Below are 21,463 nucleotides of genomic sequence, written 5' to 3' on the forward strand. Positions count from 1 at the left end.
ACGCCCTTGTAAGGGCCGGGCTGTGTAACTCAGTGGCCGAGACCCGTGGCCTGGCAAGGCGGGTCTGATAGCTTCCCGTGGGGAGAGCGTAGCCGAGAGCCTGCGTGCAAGGCAGAGTTAGGCACGCGTACCCTACGGGCGAGAGTAAGTGCGTGGCCGAGTTAGGCGCGCGTAGGGGTCTGATAGCTTCCCGTGGGGAGAGCGTAGCCGGAGAGCCTGAGTGCAAGACAGAGTTAGGCACGCGTACCCTACGGGAGAGACTGTGTGCGTGGCCGAGCCAGGCACGCGTAGCATTGGCGTTATCTCGGTTGTGCCTGTCATTGTGCAACCATTGTGAATAAATAAGTGCTGCCCCGTCAACTCGTCTCCCGCCATTATTGAAGATATTACATTTACATCAAATTATAATTGAACCATTCACTCCCGAATGAGTTATAGTATAAGATGCCCAACTAAGCATTTTACAGAGCAGTGCATAATACTACGATCAATACAATAGTGTGCTCTGCATCGTTTTAAAGTAAAATGTAGGCTCTGGAAATTCAAATCATTTTATATATCATATATTTGATATAAAATTGGATTCCAACACACTGAACTCATTGTTATATGTGTATATCGATTTAAAGTGACAGAAATAAACCGTAGAACAAAAAAATATAGTTTTGATTGTACAAAATGCGTGCAGATTTCTGTTTGCACGGGGGGGGGGGGGGGGTATCTGAATGCATTCAACATCCACACTCAACACAAAGATAACAAGTCATTATTAAAACAAGCCCTAGATTTCTTTCCATTTTATTTCCAAAATAAGCGTGTGAAAGGCATATCATGGAGCTTAATCAATAATTCATTTTTTCAACAAAATTTTAATTTATAATCTGTACGCTGTGCTTTATACGCAAAACATGTTACGTTGCTTCATTGTGCAGGTTTGCTGTGAAGTAAATGTTTTGTTTGCAGAGTTAAATTAAATATAATATACCTCAATAGTCTACGATGTGGCAAGCTGGACAGTAATTACCGAGCCACAGCAATTCAATAGCTTTTCTTCTACAACACTGGCCTGGTGTTCATATTATTGGTGGCACTAAATTATAACAAAAATGTATACACACACTGATGACAATGAAATGTCAATAAACCGATGTACCGCTTCTAATATAGTTGCAAAATATAATTCCGTAAAATCAACAGGTATTAGAATCGGTTAGCGTTCGCCAAGAGTTGTAATAAGTATATTAGTTTGTGCACATTAAACATTTGAAAACAAAGATCCCCCATACAGCCTTAACGTCTATAGCTTACACATTAACATACCCTTTAGGTTACACTGAAATTCCTTATGCATAAAGAACGAGTGTGCTGCTTACAGAAAAAACACCTTGTGGACAAGATGATTTCTCATCCTGTTATCTGAGAAAATAAATCATTTTATCCACAAAAAGTAAATAGCAAATATAAGTATTTAGCATGTGTGATCGGGCCGAGTCAGACAGCAGCAGCAGCATTAATCATCTGCAATATGACATTTCACCCTCAGACCGTCGCAGAACAGATGAACCTGCCACAGGAGGCCTCTTTATTGATAATTTTCCGAGAATAGGAAGAGTTTCTCACTTGCTGGCAGGTAATTCCAGGTACTTCCTCTTAGCACAATAAAACAATAGGAAGATGCGGAAGAGGTGTGGTGTATGTGTTATGTGCTGCACCTTGCTGCTGTGACGGCATCGGCGGAAATGTGCCAAAAGTAGTAGCTAAACATCATACTTATCACCTCCATGTTATCATTATCATATGCTATTCGTTGTGCACGATTGCACTTTATTTTGCGCGCGGTTGCAATTAACTTTGCTCAGTCAATGTTAGCCGCTGCGGTCACGACGGGTTTCTTTTTTTTCATTCCTGCTGCTCTATGCCCCCGTACCGTTCCCGTTCCGCTGTAATGTGCACTGATGCCAACTTTACTGAAGGGCGATATTGGCACATAAAATTAAGATTGATTGATATGCATTATTATTCATCTCTTCATAATCATGATTGAAAAAATGAATAGGCTTCAGCCTTTCCAGTAAATGTTTCGTCATCTTCATCATCATTAGCCACTCTCTATCCATTGCTATATAAAGACCCCCACATGCAATCCCCATCTCTCGTGATCCGGGGATAATCAATTTGAGTATTTAACATTAGTTGATCTAAACTGATTAAATGTTCAATATACTATATCACACGTATTCGAAAGTCTGGCAAAGGACTAAAGAAATGTGTCCATATCGGCATTATCCGTAAAAATATTAAGTGTATTAAACACGCCCTTAAATGCACATTCACTATGTCAGACTACACAGCAGACAACACAAACTACATACCAGAAAAAAAACACTGCGAATAATTACTTCCGCGAGTCACATTTCATCATTCGCTGCAGATTTAGCTACAACGCTTTGCTATATTAGCACACGTACTGTATTAAGACAGGTTGATGACGTATCTGTTGTCCCTTTATTTTGCATGGATCTTCTCACACTCTGGTTTCCTCCAACGCAAATACAACACTCAATACACCTGCTCTGCCACGATTCCCGAGGAAGGAACATTCCTAAGATCCCCGGAATAAAATAGTATCAAAGAGTTAAGAGATGTACACGGAGAAATGGGGGAGAGGTGTCGAGGATTAGGAGGGGGTTTATATGAAAGATCGCGTTTGAGTCAAATTATCAAGGCATTCAAGGTTGGAATTTGACATTCATCAACACTGACAGAGGTTGGCAAACCTCAATTGGCATTCTTTGCCATGCCCTCCTCCAACATGGACAATGACACTTGACTACCTACAACACGCACCGAACGTACAACCTAAAAACACTTTCGTGGGTAGAATGTCTCATTGTTATCACTGATGCAACATTAATTGCATGGCTGTGAAAATTCAATGCTCATTACATTCTTGTGATAAGGCTGCTCATGAAGTTCCTGCCGTCATGTTTGTAGACGTTCAATATCTTTGCACGTGTGGGTCAATGTATGCCAGGTCAATTGAACCAAATTTGATCATCTTAAAATGTAGGCAGTATCTATTTATAAGAACGCTCAAATCAATATTTAAGCTGTGGTACATTAATGGACTACGTCTTGACTGCTTACACTGCGCCAAAGTGTTTACCAAGCTGCAATACACAGTCAGGCACGTAACTGCAATGCTATTAGCAGGTCTGCTTCTTTGAATGAATATATTTTATTTATAGACAGTAGATAGGCCACAAGAGGTGAAAAGATAACCACACTTTACTCTATAACAATTAACGAGTTTTTAAGAAAATGGAAATTGGGTTAAATGGAAATAACAAGAGGCCAATGTGTATTTGATCAGAAGTATACACCTTAAGATTGCCAATGGAATGCCAGAATTGTAGGTTGTGAAAAAAGAATACATGTATAATACATCAATATTTTTAACACGTTGGCTTTCGCGACCAATATCCTTAAGAGATTTTTTTTGGGTTAGATCGCGTAAATATATGTTACATTTACATTACATTATTTTTGTGATAATTATTTTCTATTGCACCTTATGAATCAAATGTATTTAAATGCTTACAGCATCCTGAAATGTGTGTCGCGATGTGGCTGAATTTGGATGCTATATAAATCCTAGTTGTAATTTAAGAGCGATCCTAGCACATCCATTGAGGTGTTCTTTGCTATTTACTTAAATCAGTAGATAATTGACTAAACATGATTAGCTTGTTTGGTGTAAACACTTAAATACCAATCATTCACACTATATATAATCGTTCACACTAAAGTGTAACAAAAAACAATTATGCGTGGTTTATCATTTGCACAAATTTAAAGAACCAGGCTCTGCACTGTGCGTTGCAACTGATTTTAGGAATTTCAAGCATAGCTTAATGAGCTTATTCATCTGCACCTTATTAAAGGGGAACAAAAGCCAATATCCCTAACAAAGCTATAGCTCTATGAGTAACTCATTCATACTTTCCTTTTGTCACACACACCTTGTTTGCAGCTTGCAATGAGCATCACTATATGGAAATCAACAGTGACTATCCTATGGAGGAAATGACCCCTACCATAAGAATATGGAATTTCCACCACTGCCTCACAAGGACTGCCAGTGGAGACAAGCCCGTCCCCCTACTCGCATGAGCAAGGAAGAAAACGTTGACTTTTTATTGAATGAAAGCCAAGCGCAGATACCCTTGTCTGGGGGGTACCTCATTTCTTCTCGTTACTCGGCACCTTGACATTAACCCTGTGCCAAGCGGTGGCCAGCACGCCACGCAGGTTCCAGATGGGTGCAAATGAGTCGGGCTGCACATTGTAAGTGCTGTCCACCGCCTTGCAGACGATCTCCAGGTTGCGCTGCCCGTTCGGGATGGGTGCCGTCAGGCTCCACAGCTTCCAGGCCCACGCGCGACCCTCGTCCTGCGGTCCCGAGTCGTTGGAGGGCGGCAGCAGCCTCCGCCGTCTGCCACGTGCGTCCGCCGTCCAGCGACACGTCCACACGCACCACGCTGCGCCCGCCGCCGCTCCATGCATATCCGCGCACCGTCACCTCATCCGCATTCTCCGTCAGCTCCGTGCCATCCACAGGCTCCGTGATGGCCGACTGCACCGGGAGCTCCTGGACCGGCGAGGATCGGCGGTGGGGTTGTGTGGGGGGTATTAAAGGATCGAGTGAGCAGGCAAACGGGTGCAGAGGCAAATTCCTCATCTGTCCCTTTCAGCAAGTGAGAAACAGTCATGATTTGAATCTTTTGTGACTGCAGGAAATCCATACTCTTTGGTTCTTTCAGTAAAGTCACGTAGGTATAAAATAAAATAAATCACGACGTTTCGGGCGCAACACAAGCATCCGTTATCGAATTATGGAATGTGCTCATGTGATGACGGACACTTCTGTTGCGCCCGAAACGTCGTAAATTATTTTATATTATACCTACGTGATTTTACCGAAAGAACCAAAGAGTAAGTGAAAAACAGCATTCATAGATATGTATTTATTCAGTTAAGGTCCACTGAACTAAAAAGCTCTTTTTCAGAAGCGACATTGCCCATACATGATAGCACATGCACACTCCAAATATATAGGCGTCATGGTCGGGATCGAACCCGCGACCTCCTGCATACCAGGTAATGTCGTTAACATCTCACCACCCTGGTGCCCCATAGGGAGGAAGTGCGTCAAGAGCGGTTGTCCGCCGCAGAGATCGAATTATGGAATCTGCTCACGTGTAAGTGCGAGGTGGATTGTTGCATGTGGAATTGTGAGAGATGGCGACAGCTTTGGCAGGCCTTCATCCAACGCTAGATTTATGATGGTTGATGATGACGATGAAATGTTATGCAAGGGAGATATGGGCGTGAGGTTTAGAGAACATCTCAAAATGAGCCAACGCCAAAATAAATCAAACCATCTTTGTCAATCACAATGCCTCATAACTAATAAATGTCCTGATAGTACATCAGATTTAGGCAATAGTCCTTCTAAGATACAGAAAGAAGACTGTCCAAACTGATTGAAAGAGACCAGATTTTACAGTGTGGTACCTTGACAATGCTGGGAGATCTGAAGCTAGTTGACATATAATAATTGTATTATCAGATGTTGGGTAGAAAGCAAATGCCTTTTGAAAGTGATTGCTTAAATGTCACCATCTCCAAGACTCTCCTTGCTACTCAATCAAAGTTTCCTGGATTAACAAATTACATCATGACATCAATTGGCCACCCGCTCCTATTCTACTCATACATATTTCTGGCTTAATATTAAAAACAATTCCAATATATATTTTTAAAAATACTATTTCACTCTAACGTAGGCAGCAGAGGGCAGTGCGAAAAAATAAATTGTCATTCTGTACTTTTATACTCCAATGTCTGTGCCCCTTGCCTTCAGTAAACCCGCATTTATCAGCATGAAGTGTGGTCAAATAACCCCCCCCGTAACCCACACAGTGTGAGGATACCCTTATCCAGCAGTGGACAGACGCGACGACCGATGATTTAAAGGTCAGTGGAACATCAAGCAACTCAGCTGGCTGCAGATGAAAGTTGTGAAGCTGTGATGCACGACAGGCTGGATTCGGGTATAATGATGGCACCTGTATGGCTGGGGCAGTTTTGTAGTCAACGGTGTCCCAGTCGACGGAAGGTGAGAAGCCCTTGTAGTCGTTCTGCTGCCAGTGGCTGAGGCTCTCATCATGACTGAGCAGCACGCGGCCCAGCCATTTGACGTTGCGGGCGCCCACGATGCCGGGCACGATGGCGCGCAGCGGGAAGCCGTGATCGCGGGGAAGCTCCTCGCCGTTCATCTCGTAGGCAAGCAGAACGTCGGCACGGCGGTCCAGGGCCTTGTGCAGCGGCACAGACGCCCCGTACGCACTGCCAGTCACGTCCTTGTCCAGGCCCTCAAATTGCACATGCCCGTTCTGACACACGCACAAAGCAATGCAGTCAAGAATGGTTGGCTACAATGTATATACGTATATACGTACAAATGTCTCCCAGCTCAAGCGAGTATTTGTGGGAGAGAAAGTGTCTGTGTTAGTGGGGGGGGGGGGGGTAATTCCACATTTTTCTGGAAAGGGTCAGTCTAAAAATCTAACTCCTACTTATTTAATAAAGCCTAGAGAGATGATGGGTTGAGTAACCTGCTGATGGAGATTCGAACTCGCAACATTGCAAATGAGAGTCAAATTCTCATACTTGGCTAAATTACAACTGCAGTGAAAACGTAAATACAAAGTTCTGTCAGTTGGACATGTTTTGAGAAGGAGAAAGTATGGCAGATGGTTTAAAATGCATTAAGATAATCTTTACCATTTTGTGATTCATATGTTTATTACTTAGTTACATTTAAATTATAGAAGACTACTACCAAACCACTAATTGGAACACATTAAGGATACATGTCAATATTTTTACGTAATGTAATTCAATAAAATTTATTTACAAAATGAATTAATTAAAGTTGGCCAATGCTTACAAAAATTACATATATTTATTGCCATAACATTTTGTGCGGTGCTTGGTCATCTGCCTAATGGCACATTAACTTTGCTACATTTGCCAACCCACTTTCATCACAGGTAGATTTGCATAATAAAACCCCAGCACTCCCAACAAGAACGTTAACCCTTTGCCGTTCCGAGATGTCTACAAGTACCGTTCACCTCAATCTCAGAACGCGCAAGCGGCGCAAAGTTAAATTTATTTAAAGAGGCATAGCGCCGCTGTTATTTAGACATTGTACTCACCGCATATAACTGTAGCATAAGAACGCACCCAATGATAGCTGCGCCAAACTGTGCCACACACCCTCCCGCATGGCTTTGTGGGAGCCTCGGTACCGACAAAGTTATTTTATTTTTTCTTTCGCTTTCATTTTGATGATATACAGGTACGTCATCAGAATGGAATCAGAATACAAACTGATGACGTACACGAACGTCATCGGAACGGGAAAAAGTTAAGATGCCTTCACAACCAACTTAGCACCGCCGCATTGTCACCTGTGGAAGCTGATCTTCTTTCACACCGGCATAGAGCAGCACATCGCGCAGAAGCACCCCACCCCAGCGAGCCGTCCCGATGGCCGCTATGCCCCACTCCAGGCCCTTCACTTGCCGCACGCGGTTCATCTCCGTACGGCGGTTTCCCGCGCACTGAAGCGTGGCGACCACCTCGTGCTTCTTGAATTTGCTCTTCAGGTCGTGCAGCGAGAGGCTGATGGGCTTCTTCATGCCAAGCCCTTGAATCTCGAGGCGATACGTCTCTGGGTCGATTACGGGCACCGGCAGGTGGTTGCGCTTGAAGAAGATCGCGTTCGGGGTGAGGTACGTGTCCGCCAGCAGCTGCGACGGCGGCTCGGCGTTGAAGGGCTTGAGGCTGTTGATTCGGAGAATCGGTAGTCGCGCAGGATCAGTTGAGTACGGGTCAGAGAGGTCCAAAGACGCCACCGTAACGGAGCTCTGGTCCAAGCGGCCGATGCGGTACTCCTCCAGGATCTCCAGCACGTGTTCGTTGTTGTGAACGGCGTACATGGCCCAGAACGGCTCCAAGGCCCCGCCGGCCGCCAGCAGAATCTTGTCCCCGCCCGGGTGCAGCTCCACGAAGGCGGTGATGTCATACACACCACCCTTGTACGACACCCAGATCTTGTCCGCGGGAGTGCGGTGCTTGGCCACCTCCGCCTCTGTGTAGATCGGCAGCTCTGTCACTGCGACCGATTCGATGGCTTTCACAGGCATCTCTGCATCTGAGCGGCTGGGCATCAGGGCTGCCTTTTCCTTGGCTTGAGACACCTGCTTGTATGACAATCAAACAACCGACACGATGACGGTCGCTGAATGTTCATTTTCACTGAAGTATTTGTTCCCTACATCTGTAAAAACACCTCTCTAGTACCACTAAAAGTACTGCCCCATCTCTTATTAAAGCAGAAAAACATTCCTACTAGGCTCCAGCTTGGTATCATAAGACCTACTCACGTAATTAAGATCATATTGAGAATGTGAACCCTAATTGAGCTGATCCGATCCAAGATTCTATAAATCATAGCTGGATCGATAGGTGTTGGATGTGAATTCTTGTCCAATAATTTATTTCATAATATTAGCAGGAAATACTAAGAAAAGAAACGTGGTTTAAAGCTTTCGTGACTGCAGGGAATCATATTATTGGTTCATTCAGTAAAGTCACGTAGAAGGGAAATAATAAAATAATAAAACATAATTCAAATTCTCACGACTTTCGGCCACAACACAAGCAGCCGTCCTCAGGTGAAGAAACAGAGCTGTCGGAAAGACAGCGTCCTAATTAGGACTTTACTGAAAGAACCAAGAATATAAAAAGAAACGTACATTAGCTATATTATTGTATATATTTACATTATAAAATGACGTATTTATCAAGAATATTCTGCTTCGGGATGTTTAGCGAATTTCATTCATGAATGTTTTTCAGGTGCGAGGAAAGTAGATCACCAGACTAAAACTGAAACATGATGTAGTTTAACGCTCAAAGGTCCATGCAGACAGGTTTATGAATCCCTGTGCCCTAGTGATATCCGCTTCCCACTTCGCAGCCCAGCAAGTTTCGGAATCGCAGACAGAAATCTACCTGATCCATCAACCCATGCCTCCAAAGTGTTGGATTATAAGCATTGACCACCATTTCACAATGAAGGGGAAACAATTCCTAAAATGTATCGCAGCCTCTGTGCCATCATAGATCCCACGTGATCCACAAAAAGAAGCACATACATTGAATACACCTTTGCTGCAATGGCTAAAAATGAAGCTTAATTATTTTAACCCTACCTACTTAACGTTGAGTTCTGCTGCACGCACTATTGTAACATTGATAAATAGGACCACAAACATCTAACAGATGATGCTTTATAAACATTTGTTTTTGGCTTAGATCATTGCTGCTGGTCAGTAGGAACACTGTGTCAACTCATCTCAAAACCCCTGTGTTCATGTTCAAGCATCAGATGCCAATCATAGGCTCTGAGAAACCTCAGTTAAAATAAATGAAGCTTACTGTTGCCTGTGTTACACAACCAGCTTTCACACTTTGGTTATTGAGTTTCAAGAGCAGTGTTTACAGAACGTCTGCCCTAGATCAAATTTTCAGTTTGATCTCAGATATAACAAATGCTCCTACTGGTCATCACATCTTTCCTGGGCTCAGCTATTGCACCATCACCTACAAGTCCAGTGTATGTTTAGTGTGGTGGCTAACCTGACCTGTCAGTCCTCTTAGAGAAATAGATGTGTATTATTACATTAATATATCCCATTCGCTGTGGTTATTACAAACTGTGAGTTGTCAGTATGAAGCCAATGTGCAGTTTGGAATTAAGATTTTCAGGTATTTAAAATACGTAACACTGTAAGGTCAAAGTTTACCTGTCGACAAGCGGTGTTTAGAGATGAATACATACTTGCCTTTGTCAAAATATCACCAGTTTTTAAGTTTTGCATTGGAAATGCATTTGTATATTGATGTGATGCTACGCATATATTATTGACAAGTAAAACATTGAGACGTATTAATGCACTCACATGTAAGTTCTGATACAGTCCCAGGGCCATAACTGTACCCACACCAAGGGCAGTCCCCAGCAGGATGACGTGACGCCGAAGGCCTGTCCCATGCTCCGACTCGGCGCTGCCTGTGCTGTAGTGAGCTGCCGAAGCCTGCATGCCAGCAGTCACCCGTGCAGAGGCGGCCGAAGCCAGGCACCTGCAATCACAGTCGTGCTGCAGTGAAGAACGATTCTTTGTCGGTATAAAATAATTGGTACAGTACACACAATTCAAAAACTAGTATCTTGTACTAATGACGAATTACCTAAATTATCAACAGAAGGTGTATATCGGATCAATTGTTTATGTGGCAGATGCTATATTGGACAGACGGGACGTAACATCAGCGTAAGACTAAAAGAACACCAAAGAAATATTAAATTATCTCAAACACAACTGTCGACAGTAGCAGAACATGCTTGCCAACAAGGCCACTCAATTGATTTTGATAACGTTCAAGTGTTGTGTAAAACGAATTATTATTGGCTAGAACTAATTAGAGAATCCATTGAAATTTAGAGAAATACAAATAACTCTAATCGCTCTGACAGCTCCAGGCTTAGTGCGGCCTGGAAGCGTATTATTAAATAATACATATTACAATTCCTTATAGGGGAAACACATACTAATTGACTGATTACTAACGTAGTATATAATAATTACAATAACCCCCCCCCTCCGCCACCTCTGATTTCTACACCTGATTGGGTATAGTGATTGGGTTCAGTTATTAAATAATACACATTACAACTAATTACTAATTACGAATCATAACAATTAACTGATTACTAATCTATATCATTACAATACCCCCCTCCACCTCTGATCTCTGCACCTGATTGGGTTAAATGATGATGTCACCCTGCTGCTCTATTTAAGACCGGGAGCAAGTGGAGGGCTTCACCATTCTGGCAAATTGCCCGATGATGCTGAATGTAATTACCAGCGAAACGTCGTACTCAATAACTGAAAATGTTATGGATTCACTCTTCAACACACCGGTGGGCTAAAGTAGTGAACTATTTGTCTTTTTTCAATGTGACACATTTTTTACTGATTGACCGTGTCGGGTGGTGGAGGTTTGCGACACATTTATAAATAACGCGATCTAACCCAAAAACCTTATTATGAATAAAATAATAACTTACACGAGAGTACAGCGTACACACAATCTGTGCGTGCAGTAGGGCGCTGACATTGGCCTACCAACGCGAACAGCCTAGGGTCAAACTTGTGCGTACAGTTTGACAGGTTTCAATATTTAAGGTCAGGGTACATTTCTTGAGTAAAACACTTTGTCATCATGTATTTAGAATGTGCCTGGGGTTTTATGATGTATTATTTTTAACTACTGTGAGTTGAGACTAGTCGAGTACACATTGTGCTAGGCCACCCTTTACTGAAATTTTAAGATGATGGCTGCCAACTGTTCTTCTATTACAATGTAGGGCCCTAACTGCAAATCCACTCACAACAATGTAAAACTATGTAGAGAACAAGCAGAGTTCTCAATATTTAAAGAACGGTGTGATATGTACGATTGGCCATTCGTTCCTTGAGAGTTAATTGAACAATTGGCAACAAAGGGGAGTGAAAAAATGACAATTTAACCAGCCACCAGCTGGCTGGGGTGGAGTGGGTACTGTTAACAAGTTCGCTGACCACTATAGAGTTGTTTTAAAATGTTTTATACTCAGGGACCCCCCCACCTGTTAACTTGGTAAATCTATTCATATACATGCATAGGCAATTACATGTTTGGTCTTCCTCAGTGCACTGCTGCCTCTAATATTTGACATGATTAATAATCATCCTCGTTCAGATGAGTTAATTTCATCCCATCATAGCCAGTCACGCTTTGGTCTTTGGTGGGTAGTTGTGGTCATCGTCATGCTTGATGATTTTTGTACACTCAGTCACCGGAAACTAAAATAAATAAATAACTGCATGCTAAGTTTACAGGAATTTTTATGACTAATTTCATTTACAAAATGAACACTGCCGAATACAGATTGCCAAGCTTCTGAAACGCATGAGACACTATGCGGGCACATGAAAAAAGCTGAATGTGCAAGTCTCACACCAAACACATGGCATGTATCATGTTATTTTGAAAAGGAGATAAGTGTTGTGCAGTACTCGTAATATTAGTATTCTTTATGTGGTTTTAATACCTCCACTTTTGTGCAGAGATCAACACCACAACCAGTCATGAAACATCGTATAATCTTGAGAGCATTATGTCACATTGTGTCAATCAGAAAACATATCACAGAATTGGTATGGAGAGTAGAATTAATACGTGCATGTAAATTATATTTAGTTAATACAATCACTGAAAAGTTATTTAATATTTGAAGCCACAATGGTAAAATTAGCTGGCCCTCATATTTTTAAGTTAACTTCACGCAAACTTTAGTTGATCACTCACTGCTGCAAAAAGATGTTTAAGAGTAAACCTCAACTTTTACAATTTAAAATATGACTATTATCTTTAAATCTTTTTATTTGCAAATTACGTCAAAGCAGTGTTAAGTGACAAAATATGCAATACGTCACTATTGGATGAAACAAAACTATATGTCCAAAATATCTGATGCGGTTTGAAATATTGACCATTGGTATAATCTGTTAATGGGCAAAAACAAATAACAGAACATTTTCAATATTCCTGACAACTTACAGTATATACACTTACTGTACCTTCTAAGCATGAACATGGTTCCTGATTTATCCTCCACTGTCATGTGAAACCTGTAAAACAAATATTCAGGTTTAGTCGCTGTGGTCTTAGAAATCAGAGAGAACTGAGTAAGGCCCCCATGACTGGTGCACTGTTACAATAACCCATTTCAAATATGTTCAGAAGAAGTCATATTACTAGTTCTCATCCTAAAGTAAAACTCAACAACATTTGCCAATAACATTGCCTCGAACAGAAAAACGTGTAATAGGCGACATTTTGGGCAAAAGCTCTATTTCCTAGCACGTGAATGATTAATGTGTTGAGTTTGTGTTATCTTTGCTTGTGCACCACTGCCAATGCAGTATAAACAAATAATGTGTTCACCTAAAAAAAATGTCCCTGGTCAGGTCCATGAGCCACATCAAAATTGATATTCACTGAAAAACCCTTCAGCCATAAAACTTTCATGATGGGTAAAATCAAGCCTGCTTTATCTAAATGTCACTTAAAACATGTAGATGGTTCAAATATAGGAAAAGTGGCCAGACACTACTACGTCTCAATAATATATCAAAAGAACAAGCAAAAAAATGCTCTGACCAGCTCAGTCAATTCCACTTGTACCAATAAAGGATAAAACAATACTTTGCTACCTCCCATTTTTTGTTCTGTTTATTATGCTTCAAAGCTTTTATTCCATAGCCTTCCACAGTTGAATATAATTAAACTTACACTCTCCAAATGGACGAACAATATGTTGAGCATTGCCGCATTGGTAAGTAAAATGCTCTGGAATATAACCTGGTCACCTGGCCACCCATAGCAGTGGTGTGTGATATTTGAACTGATCTTGGGCGTTCCCCTTTATCAACCTACATTGACCAGTGTGGTGAAATATGGTCAAAACAAAACCCACGGCCGACATGGTATGGGGAGGTCTTAATCATACGGTGGATTAAAGGGATGTCAATTATTATTCGTTTTGTATAAATGACAGACTGTAAAGTGCAGCCCTCCCCCTTTCCTCCATCTTTCACAATGCCTCCACCCACTCTTTACCAAGACACATGTAAGAATTAAATGTAATGCAATACGATAATGAGGATAACTTCGGAGTTCCATACCTAATTGATGGTGCACAGACTTGTCCACTTACAAGGCGTGCATGCTTCAATATTTGCAGCATGGCTGTGCTAAAATATGTAAAAGATACAAAAGGTTATTTTCGAAATTTACTTTAAATGCAATCTTCTACTGAACTGCCTGAAATTTGTAATTGAAATAGGAGATGCAACCATGGCTAGATACCAGAGCAATTCCAACACTGTCTGAAGATAAAGCCCTCAATGCTTTCGTGAATGTTATTCCAACACTCTTTCAGTTTGGCAATATTTCAGATAAGCCTCCATGCGTATTATGCAGAATACAATATAGTGACCGCGCAGGACTATTTCTCTTTAACACCACAGTATAAATACATGAAGGTGCAATCTAAAATGAAGTATTTTATTATTGTCAACGTGTCTCCCCATACAAATGAGCAGTGAGGGATGCTCTGATTCATTGGTGGCTCTGAACAGACACTGCAATTTCATATTTCCCCCAGTCAACCACTTCCCAAAAGGGGGTACTCATTTGTCGACCCCATAAAACCAATGGGTTGAGTTGTACCCTGGTCAGGATTTTAATTTTACTGCTTCTGATAGGTAGTTAAGCAATGCACAAAGAGAAAAATGTGGCTAAGTTTGAAAATACTTATAGGATACATTCAACCTTTATCTGTTGTACATGTGAAACTCTATATGTAACGCTCTATATGTCATGTGCACTTATTTTAGAAGGCATGCTAGCTACACCAGTTTAGCGCTTGTCAGAACAGGCCAAAACTGGACAGCGTCAACCAACATTGTTCACAACAGGTATACACTGCACACAACCATTGAAAAATAGAAACAAAAGCAAGATTCCAAAATTACTGCAAGAGCAAGGGCAAATATGCCATATTTACACAAAAGAATACCTTACCTGTTTAAGATTTGTACGAGCAGGTTACGGAGGTCTCTGTGGTGGCCGCACTGACTGGAACAGGAAAAACACACAGGAATGCACTGCCAGTGTGAGCCATGCAGGAATTGTCTTTCACAGCCGAACTTTGCGCAGCAAAATAAAAAAAAGCTTCCGTGTTATCCCACCAAGACCTGTGGAAACAACGTGGACTATTGCACAACGTTATGTAATTAAATGCATGTATTTGCAGTGCGCAAACTCTTAAAGATTTACACACCTTTTTGTGAGGAGCTGTCTGGAGTATAATAATATAATGAAAGAGAAGATGTAAACGATGGGATTGGGAGCATTGGGCAATTAATTAAATTGAAGTGTCAGAGGATGTAATGCAGAGTGATCTGAGCATGGAGAGAAGACATTTTTGATGACAACTTCCATACCTCTGTCCACCTATGTAGTACCTATGTCGTACAAATGGGTACACCAGTCAATTCATTGGTAGGTTGCAAGTGTTGGGGTTAAGTGTTAATACTCCCACCTATTCGAAGATGTCTGACCAGCGTGCAAGAGTAGGAGCTCTCTATATGAACGTATTGGTGGTACATCAGTGTGCAGGATAAAAAAGCAAATTTTCCGCAATAATTATTTATTTTCCCGTGATTTGCAAACCCGATCAGAAAATCTTGCGGGGTGTGTCAAAATCAGTTCTCGTGATGTTAAAGCAATCGGAAGACGCGTGGTATGAGCAGCTGAACACGAAGCTTTACATTCTGTTGCCGTATAGCTATTGCCAAGTCTGATGACGATTGGCCCCATATTCAACAGGCAAATATGACTCGTGCCTTAGGCTTGATCGGACGGTTCCTCATTCAACGGACCCAAATCAACGGTCAATATTGACCTTTTTTTTATCAAGTCTCGGTAGACTGAATAAACTTACGAATCCCGTCAAACTTTGCGACAGGGTCAATTAAAGACTGATAAGGAGATTTGCTATTCAAATTTAGATTTTTAGACTGTTTTAGGAAGACAGGTGTTTTATGCTGCGCCAGTGTACCGCCAATATGTCCATGTCCCTCTATTGGAGGCCCTTCTGCTAGTAGTGGCATGAGCAAGACATTTCAAGGGTGCCCCTTTATCTTTTATAATATAATCAGTATGATCACACAAGTTGTAAATAAGATTGATACGACTCGATTTGTATTTTATCCAACTAAAGTAAAATCTAAGGTTTGTTAATGTCATGTATTTAACCTGGGTTCACAAACCTGAATGAGAATTCATTTAAAAACATTACTAAAACAAGCAAATCGGGGGTTTTCTAACACTAATCGCAGTCAAATGCGTGATCCCAAATGTCAACATAAAGGTGTCTATGTTGTTTCACTGTTATACAGTTCTAGAGATACAAGGATGGCACTTGTGAGCTTAACATCACTCACAATGCATCCTCAGAATGGCCCTGAAGTCTGAACTTAAACACTTCGGGCTCATGGATAAGGGCGGGTACTCAATTGGGGACTTAAACCAACTTCGAGGCTCTTCACCTCTCTCCAAAGTACACAACATGCAGCCAGTGGTTCCGCTTGAGCAACGCGCAGAAAGGAAGCACCTACATTCCCAAGCCATTTCATCGTGTCGTATACTCACTTCATTACAACGCCTCCCATGTTTAAACAGTCTCAAGTTAATTTTGTAGTCCATGCATTTTGACCAAATGCTCGTGCGCATGCACACATTGTACAAAGCGGCAAACAATAACTCTGTGGTATTAATGCGGAGAAAATACTTCAGTGGTGTACAGGCTTTATGCTGAGTAGGGCAGTATCCTGTTATTGTCAATAAACATTAATCTGCCAGGTTACAGAGTCCAGTTTCACTCAAAATTACGTGGTTATCTAGGGGGTACAGTACGATACTGGGTTCTGTCAGTGTAGACTGGAAAGGTACAAGGCTGTATTATATAGTCACAATGTTTGTGTGTAAAAATAAGCAATGCTTTATACTGGTAGGAACCTCCTGGTTACACCAGCCCACAGGGGATTATTGTGTCCGTCCGTCGTGCAGGGAGGGGCTGGGTGGAGAGGGAGGGGTGGGGCTGGGTGGGGAGGGCTGGTCACCCCGTGGTGCCCTTATAAAACTCAACGTTTAACCAACTCACGCCGGCTTGTGCCCGCCCTCATAGTCGGGCATATTTGCGGAATACACCACGCCGCCGTTGACCCTGGCCATTGACCGACCAACCCAACGTTCCTACCAGCTCCCTCCGCAGCAGGAATGTGTTCTGGCACATGTACAGCCTCTGCGCACCGTGGGAGTTATATGATCATACTTCACCACGCTGGTCAGTACGAACTGATGAAGGTGGGGAGCATAAGAGAGGTAGGGGCATATAAGTATAGTACAGTACAACAGTGGATTTTGCTGAAATGCCCTCTGCTGCACAGAATAATGTGTGGCGTACAGACTGTGAAGGAACCAGGACACGTGGCATCCGTGAGTGGAATGCAGAAATGTGTAACATTGGAATTCATGACTAGAGAATGAAACCCGTCCCATGTCTACTAAGTCTACGTGGCAGACTGCACAGTAAAGTAGTATACAAAGTGGTACTTTATAACCTACACCCAGACATAACACGTAACGTCACTTCACAAGTTGCAGTCACATCAAGAAGCATATGACGTAAGGTTTGCAGTTAAAGCAAACATATTGTACACAACTTGGGTGACATATGAAGTAGTGGTATCTGAAGTAGAGTGATATCTGGATCAGTGGTATCTGGATCAGTGGTATCTGAATTACTGTGATATCTAAATCAGTGGTATCTGAAGCTGGGTGGTAACTGATCCAGAGTGATACCCGAAGCAGAGTTGGTATCTGTACCACAGTAATAGCTGAAGCGTGCACACTTCCACCTATCCACGCACTTCAGTCTGAACAGCAGCAGCGTGCAACATCGCACCGCAATGTGCCGGCTGTGTGCTCCATCGCTACGTGCACAGCACACACACAGTACACGTACGCGCACGTGGGCACACAGTGCACACAGTACGCGCACGTGGGCACACAGTGCACACAGTACGCGCACGTGGGCACACAGTGCACACAGTACGCGCACGTGGGCACACAGTGCACACAGTACGCGCACGTGGGCACACAGTGCACACAGTACGCGCACGTGGGCACACAGTGCACACAGTACGCGCACGTGGGCACACAGTGCACACAGTACGCGCACGTGGGCACACAGTACGCGCACGTGGGCACACAGTGCACACCGTACGCGCACGTGGGCACACAGTGCACACAGTACGCGCACGTGGGCACACAGTGCACACAGTACGCGCACGTGGGCACACAGTGCACACCGTACGCGCACGTGGGCACACAGTGCACACCGTACGCGCACGTGGGCACACAGTGCACACCGTACGCGCACGTGGGCACACAGTACGCGCACGTGGGCACACAGTGCACACAGTACGCGCACGTGGGCACACAGTGCACACAGTACGCGCACGTGGGCACACAGTGCACACAGTACGCGCACGTGGGCACACAGTGCACACCGTACGCGCACGTGGGCACACAGTGCACACCGTACGCGCACGTGGGCACACAGTGCACACAGTACGCGCACGTGGGCACACAGTGCACACAGTACGCGCACGTGGGCACACAGTGCACACCGTACGCGCACGTGGGCACACAGTACGCGCACGTGGGCACACAGTGCACACAGTACGCGCACGTGGGCACACAGTGCACACAGTACGCGCACGTGGGCAAACAGTACGCGCACGTGGACACACAGTGCACACAGTACGCGCACGTGGGCACACCGTACGCGCACGTGGGCACACAGTACACGCACGTGGGCGCTTGCTTCAACAATGCTATTACAGGTACTATATATATACCTCCGCAGGTGTAACCCTGGCAGCGTTGAAGGATACATTGCCAACACACACAACAACAACGGCCGCCATTGGCGAATGATGTCACCACTTCGCTTGTGCCAGGCTAGGTGCACCTTGAGGCTCGCTGCTGGCAGGTCACGGAACAGACCCAAGTGTTGTGGGTTTGAATGACTGAGATGACTGTCAGACATTCAACCCATAACACCAACTTGCTGCGCTTTAGCCGCCCGCCGCTCCACCCGTTGCCGTGAGCGTCGGACCTCGGCCCTCCGTTGTTGTTGGAGGGCGACTGCCTACAACTCCCCAGTGCCTCAATGTGCACCTAGCCTGGCACTGCCCCCCTCAGCGTCCTTCACGAGCCTTCTCCACAGAGGCCGATCTTGTCACCGCTGATCCCGGTCATAGTCAAGTCCACTCAGCTCCACATCCTTCTTGTACCACATGAGCCCTCGTGTCTCCTCTAGCCCGTGCAATGCGCGTATGGCCCCCTCTACCCGGCCAACCAAGAAGTTGACACAACGACAGACTGTTGAGGCAAGTACTGTGAGCGGCACACAGACACAAGACCCGCTGAAAGTATTCTTGCGCTTCCTCCTGTATTCTACGAACGCAGCCCAACAGCAGCAGCAACAACAACAACAACCAAACCCAACAACAACAACAGCCGACACGTACCGGCAGTCTCGTGCGCAATGCAAATCACGTAATAAGTGCGACAAAGAGGGTACTCACAAGGGCCCTGGGTCACCCTATCACACTACTGGTACTGTGTGGTCAGTCCCTGGCAGTATACAACAGCCCCCACCCGAATCGTGGTTGCGCTCACTGCCACCTAGCGGTGGCTGCCGCGTGTTGTGATTGGTCAATTCAGGCTGCGGCCCCCCTCTCAGCCAGATTGGGAAATACCATTGGCTGGGGTAGACGGGGGGGGGGGGGGCTGCCTTTGGCTCATGACCTTTAGTTGAAAGGCCCAAACGCAGATGCCTGGGTTTGATCTTCCACGAAGTTCATGGGTCAAGCCTAAATCGCATCCACTGCACAAACATGAAGCTAGTTTAGTTTTACCAGGTAAGACCCACTGAGCTATATAGCTTCTTTTTTCAGAATCGACCTGACCACAAATAATAGCTCAACGAAGTGGCTTATCATCATGTGGAAATGTACAGCAGCCAAATAGTCTAAACGCATTTTTCTAAATGAGGAGGGAAAAACCGGAGGACCCGGAGAAAAATCCACATGACCACAGGGAGAACATGCAAACTCCAAATATGTGGGCGTTGCGGTCAGGATCAAACCCACTGTTTCCTGTATACCAGGCGAGGGAGTTAACATCTCGCCCTGATGCACAAATGGGAACAAAAAATATTTCCAGGTAGTGTGCTACTGCGGTTATCCAGAACAGACAGTACAACATATAACGACGCAATGCCCGATCCACAAATATGAAGGAGACATCAAAGCAATACAGCTCAGCTGCTCCTGACGCGATTAGCTGGCGTTACCACCTTAAATGTGAAATTTAAGTTGTTCCTCTGCATCTACATCAGCCATACGAAAGACGAAGATGACCTTATTCTGTTTAGGAGATGATTGTTCGTTTTCCGTGGTTAATCTTTGATCTCGAGAGCTCGCAGTTATTGTTTTATAAAGTGTTAGTGTGGGTGGAAGTGGCACTGCATTTAGACAGGGCATTTGTCGTTATTGAATTAACTTTTTCACTGTGCTCGTACACTATTGTGCAACATTTTTTCATTGCCCGCCACTGTTGTTTGCCCTTTTAAGAAATTCAATTCCACTTTTTTTACCAGGTATTTTGTACTGCAGCGCAGTCATATACTGCAGTACGTTTTGCAGGCTTTGCAGCGCTAATTTATAGTACAGTAAAGCCTGTACCTCCGATTGACACGGTAGGCTACGTACGGTGCGAAAGAAGTTCAGCATACATACGTATACGATCCTGCAATAATAGGATGTGAGAGAGACCCATTGTACCCGGAGAAATCCCATGCATACGAGGATATAACTCTCAAAGCTCGCACAGACGTGATCACTAAGGGAATTGTTGTACTACACCACAGCGCGTGGATTTGTAGCGTTTATTTTCATTTGTTTGCTGGTGACTGTGTATTTCATATCGAAATCGCCTCCAGTGCTTTTGCTGCTGGCAGCAATAAAAATTGTTTAAAAGTCAAAAGTCTATGCACTTTGGCCCCCATGAGACCGTGATCTCTTTTAGCTGCCTTTACTCATTACTTTCTCAGTTTAGTAGATTATTGATGCGTTCTGATGGTCATTTACAGTTTGGTCTGTTAAAAAAAGTACGAGTGGCAGCATACTGCATATAGAACTCTGAATTTAAACAACAATAAACAGTCCAAGCATTGCCATAGACTACATTTTTTCACGCAACAATGTGTCAACATTCATCCACCAATCCTTGCCTTCTCCACGTCAAACAACTACGGTCAGCTGAAGCAATGTTAGTAAAATAAGTGAATTCATATATCGCTTTCATTGAATATGCAATACAATGTCTACAGGATGCCGATTGTACATTCGAACAATGTTGTTGCCACAACCTAAGTCAAACAGTTGCCTCAATTGAATTGTACTTTGAGCTTTGGGCACACTGCCAACGCACATTATAATGCGTTGGCAGTGTGTGCATTATCACCAAACAATATAATTAAATGTGGAAGAGATGCCATTAGTGCTGCTAACCA

At 43.6% G+C, this 21,463-nt stretch overlaps 1 protein-coding gene across 1 annotated transcript; it reads right to left on the bottom strand.

The window, feature by feature from the left end:
• Positions 1–782: 782 nt before the first annotated feature.
• On the bottom strand, positions 783–19,556 carry SUOX (sulfite oxidase). Its single transcript, XM_061556971.1, is given in 9 exon segments — positions 783–4,476; positions 4,478–4,651; positions 6,132–6,458; positions 7,542–8,336; positions 10,101–10,281; positions 12,828–12,878; positions 13,935–14,003; positions 14,836–14,889; positions 19,473–19,556. Coding segments are annotated over 7 exon segments (1,824 nt in total). The 5' UTR covers positions 13,997–14,003; positions 14,836–14,889; positions 19,473–19,556; the 3' UTR covers positions 783–4,242.
• Positions 19,557–21,463: the final 1,907 nt, after the last annotated feature.

The sequence above is a fragment of the Lethenteron reissneri genome, chromosome 23 (genome assembly GCF_015708825.2).
Source record: "Lethenteron reissneri isolate LAM-NWPU_2019-01 chromosome 23, ASM1570882v1, whole genome shotgun sequence".
NCBI lineage: Eukaryota > Metazoa > Chordata > Hyperoartia > Petromyzontiformes > Petromyzontidae > Lethenteron > Lethenteron reissneri.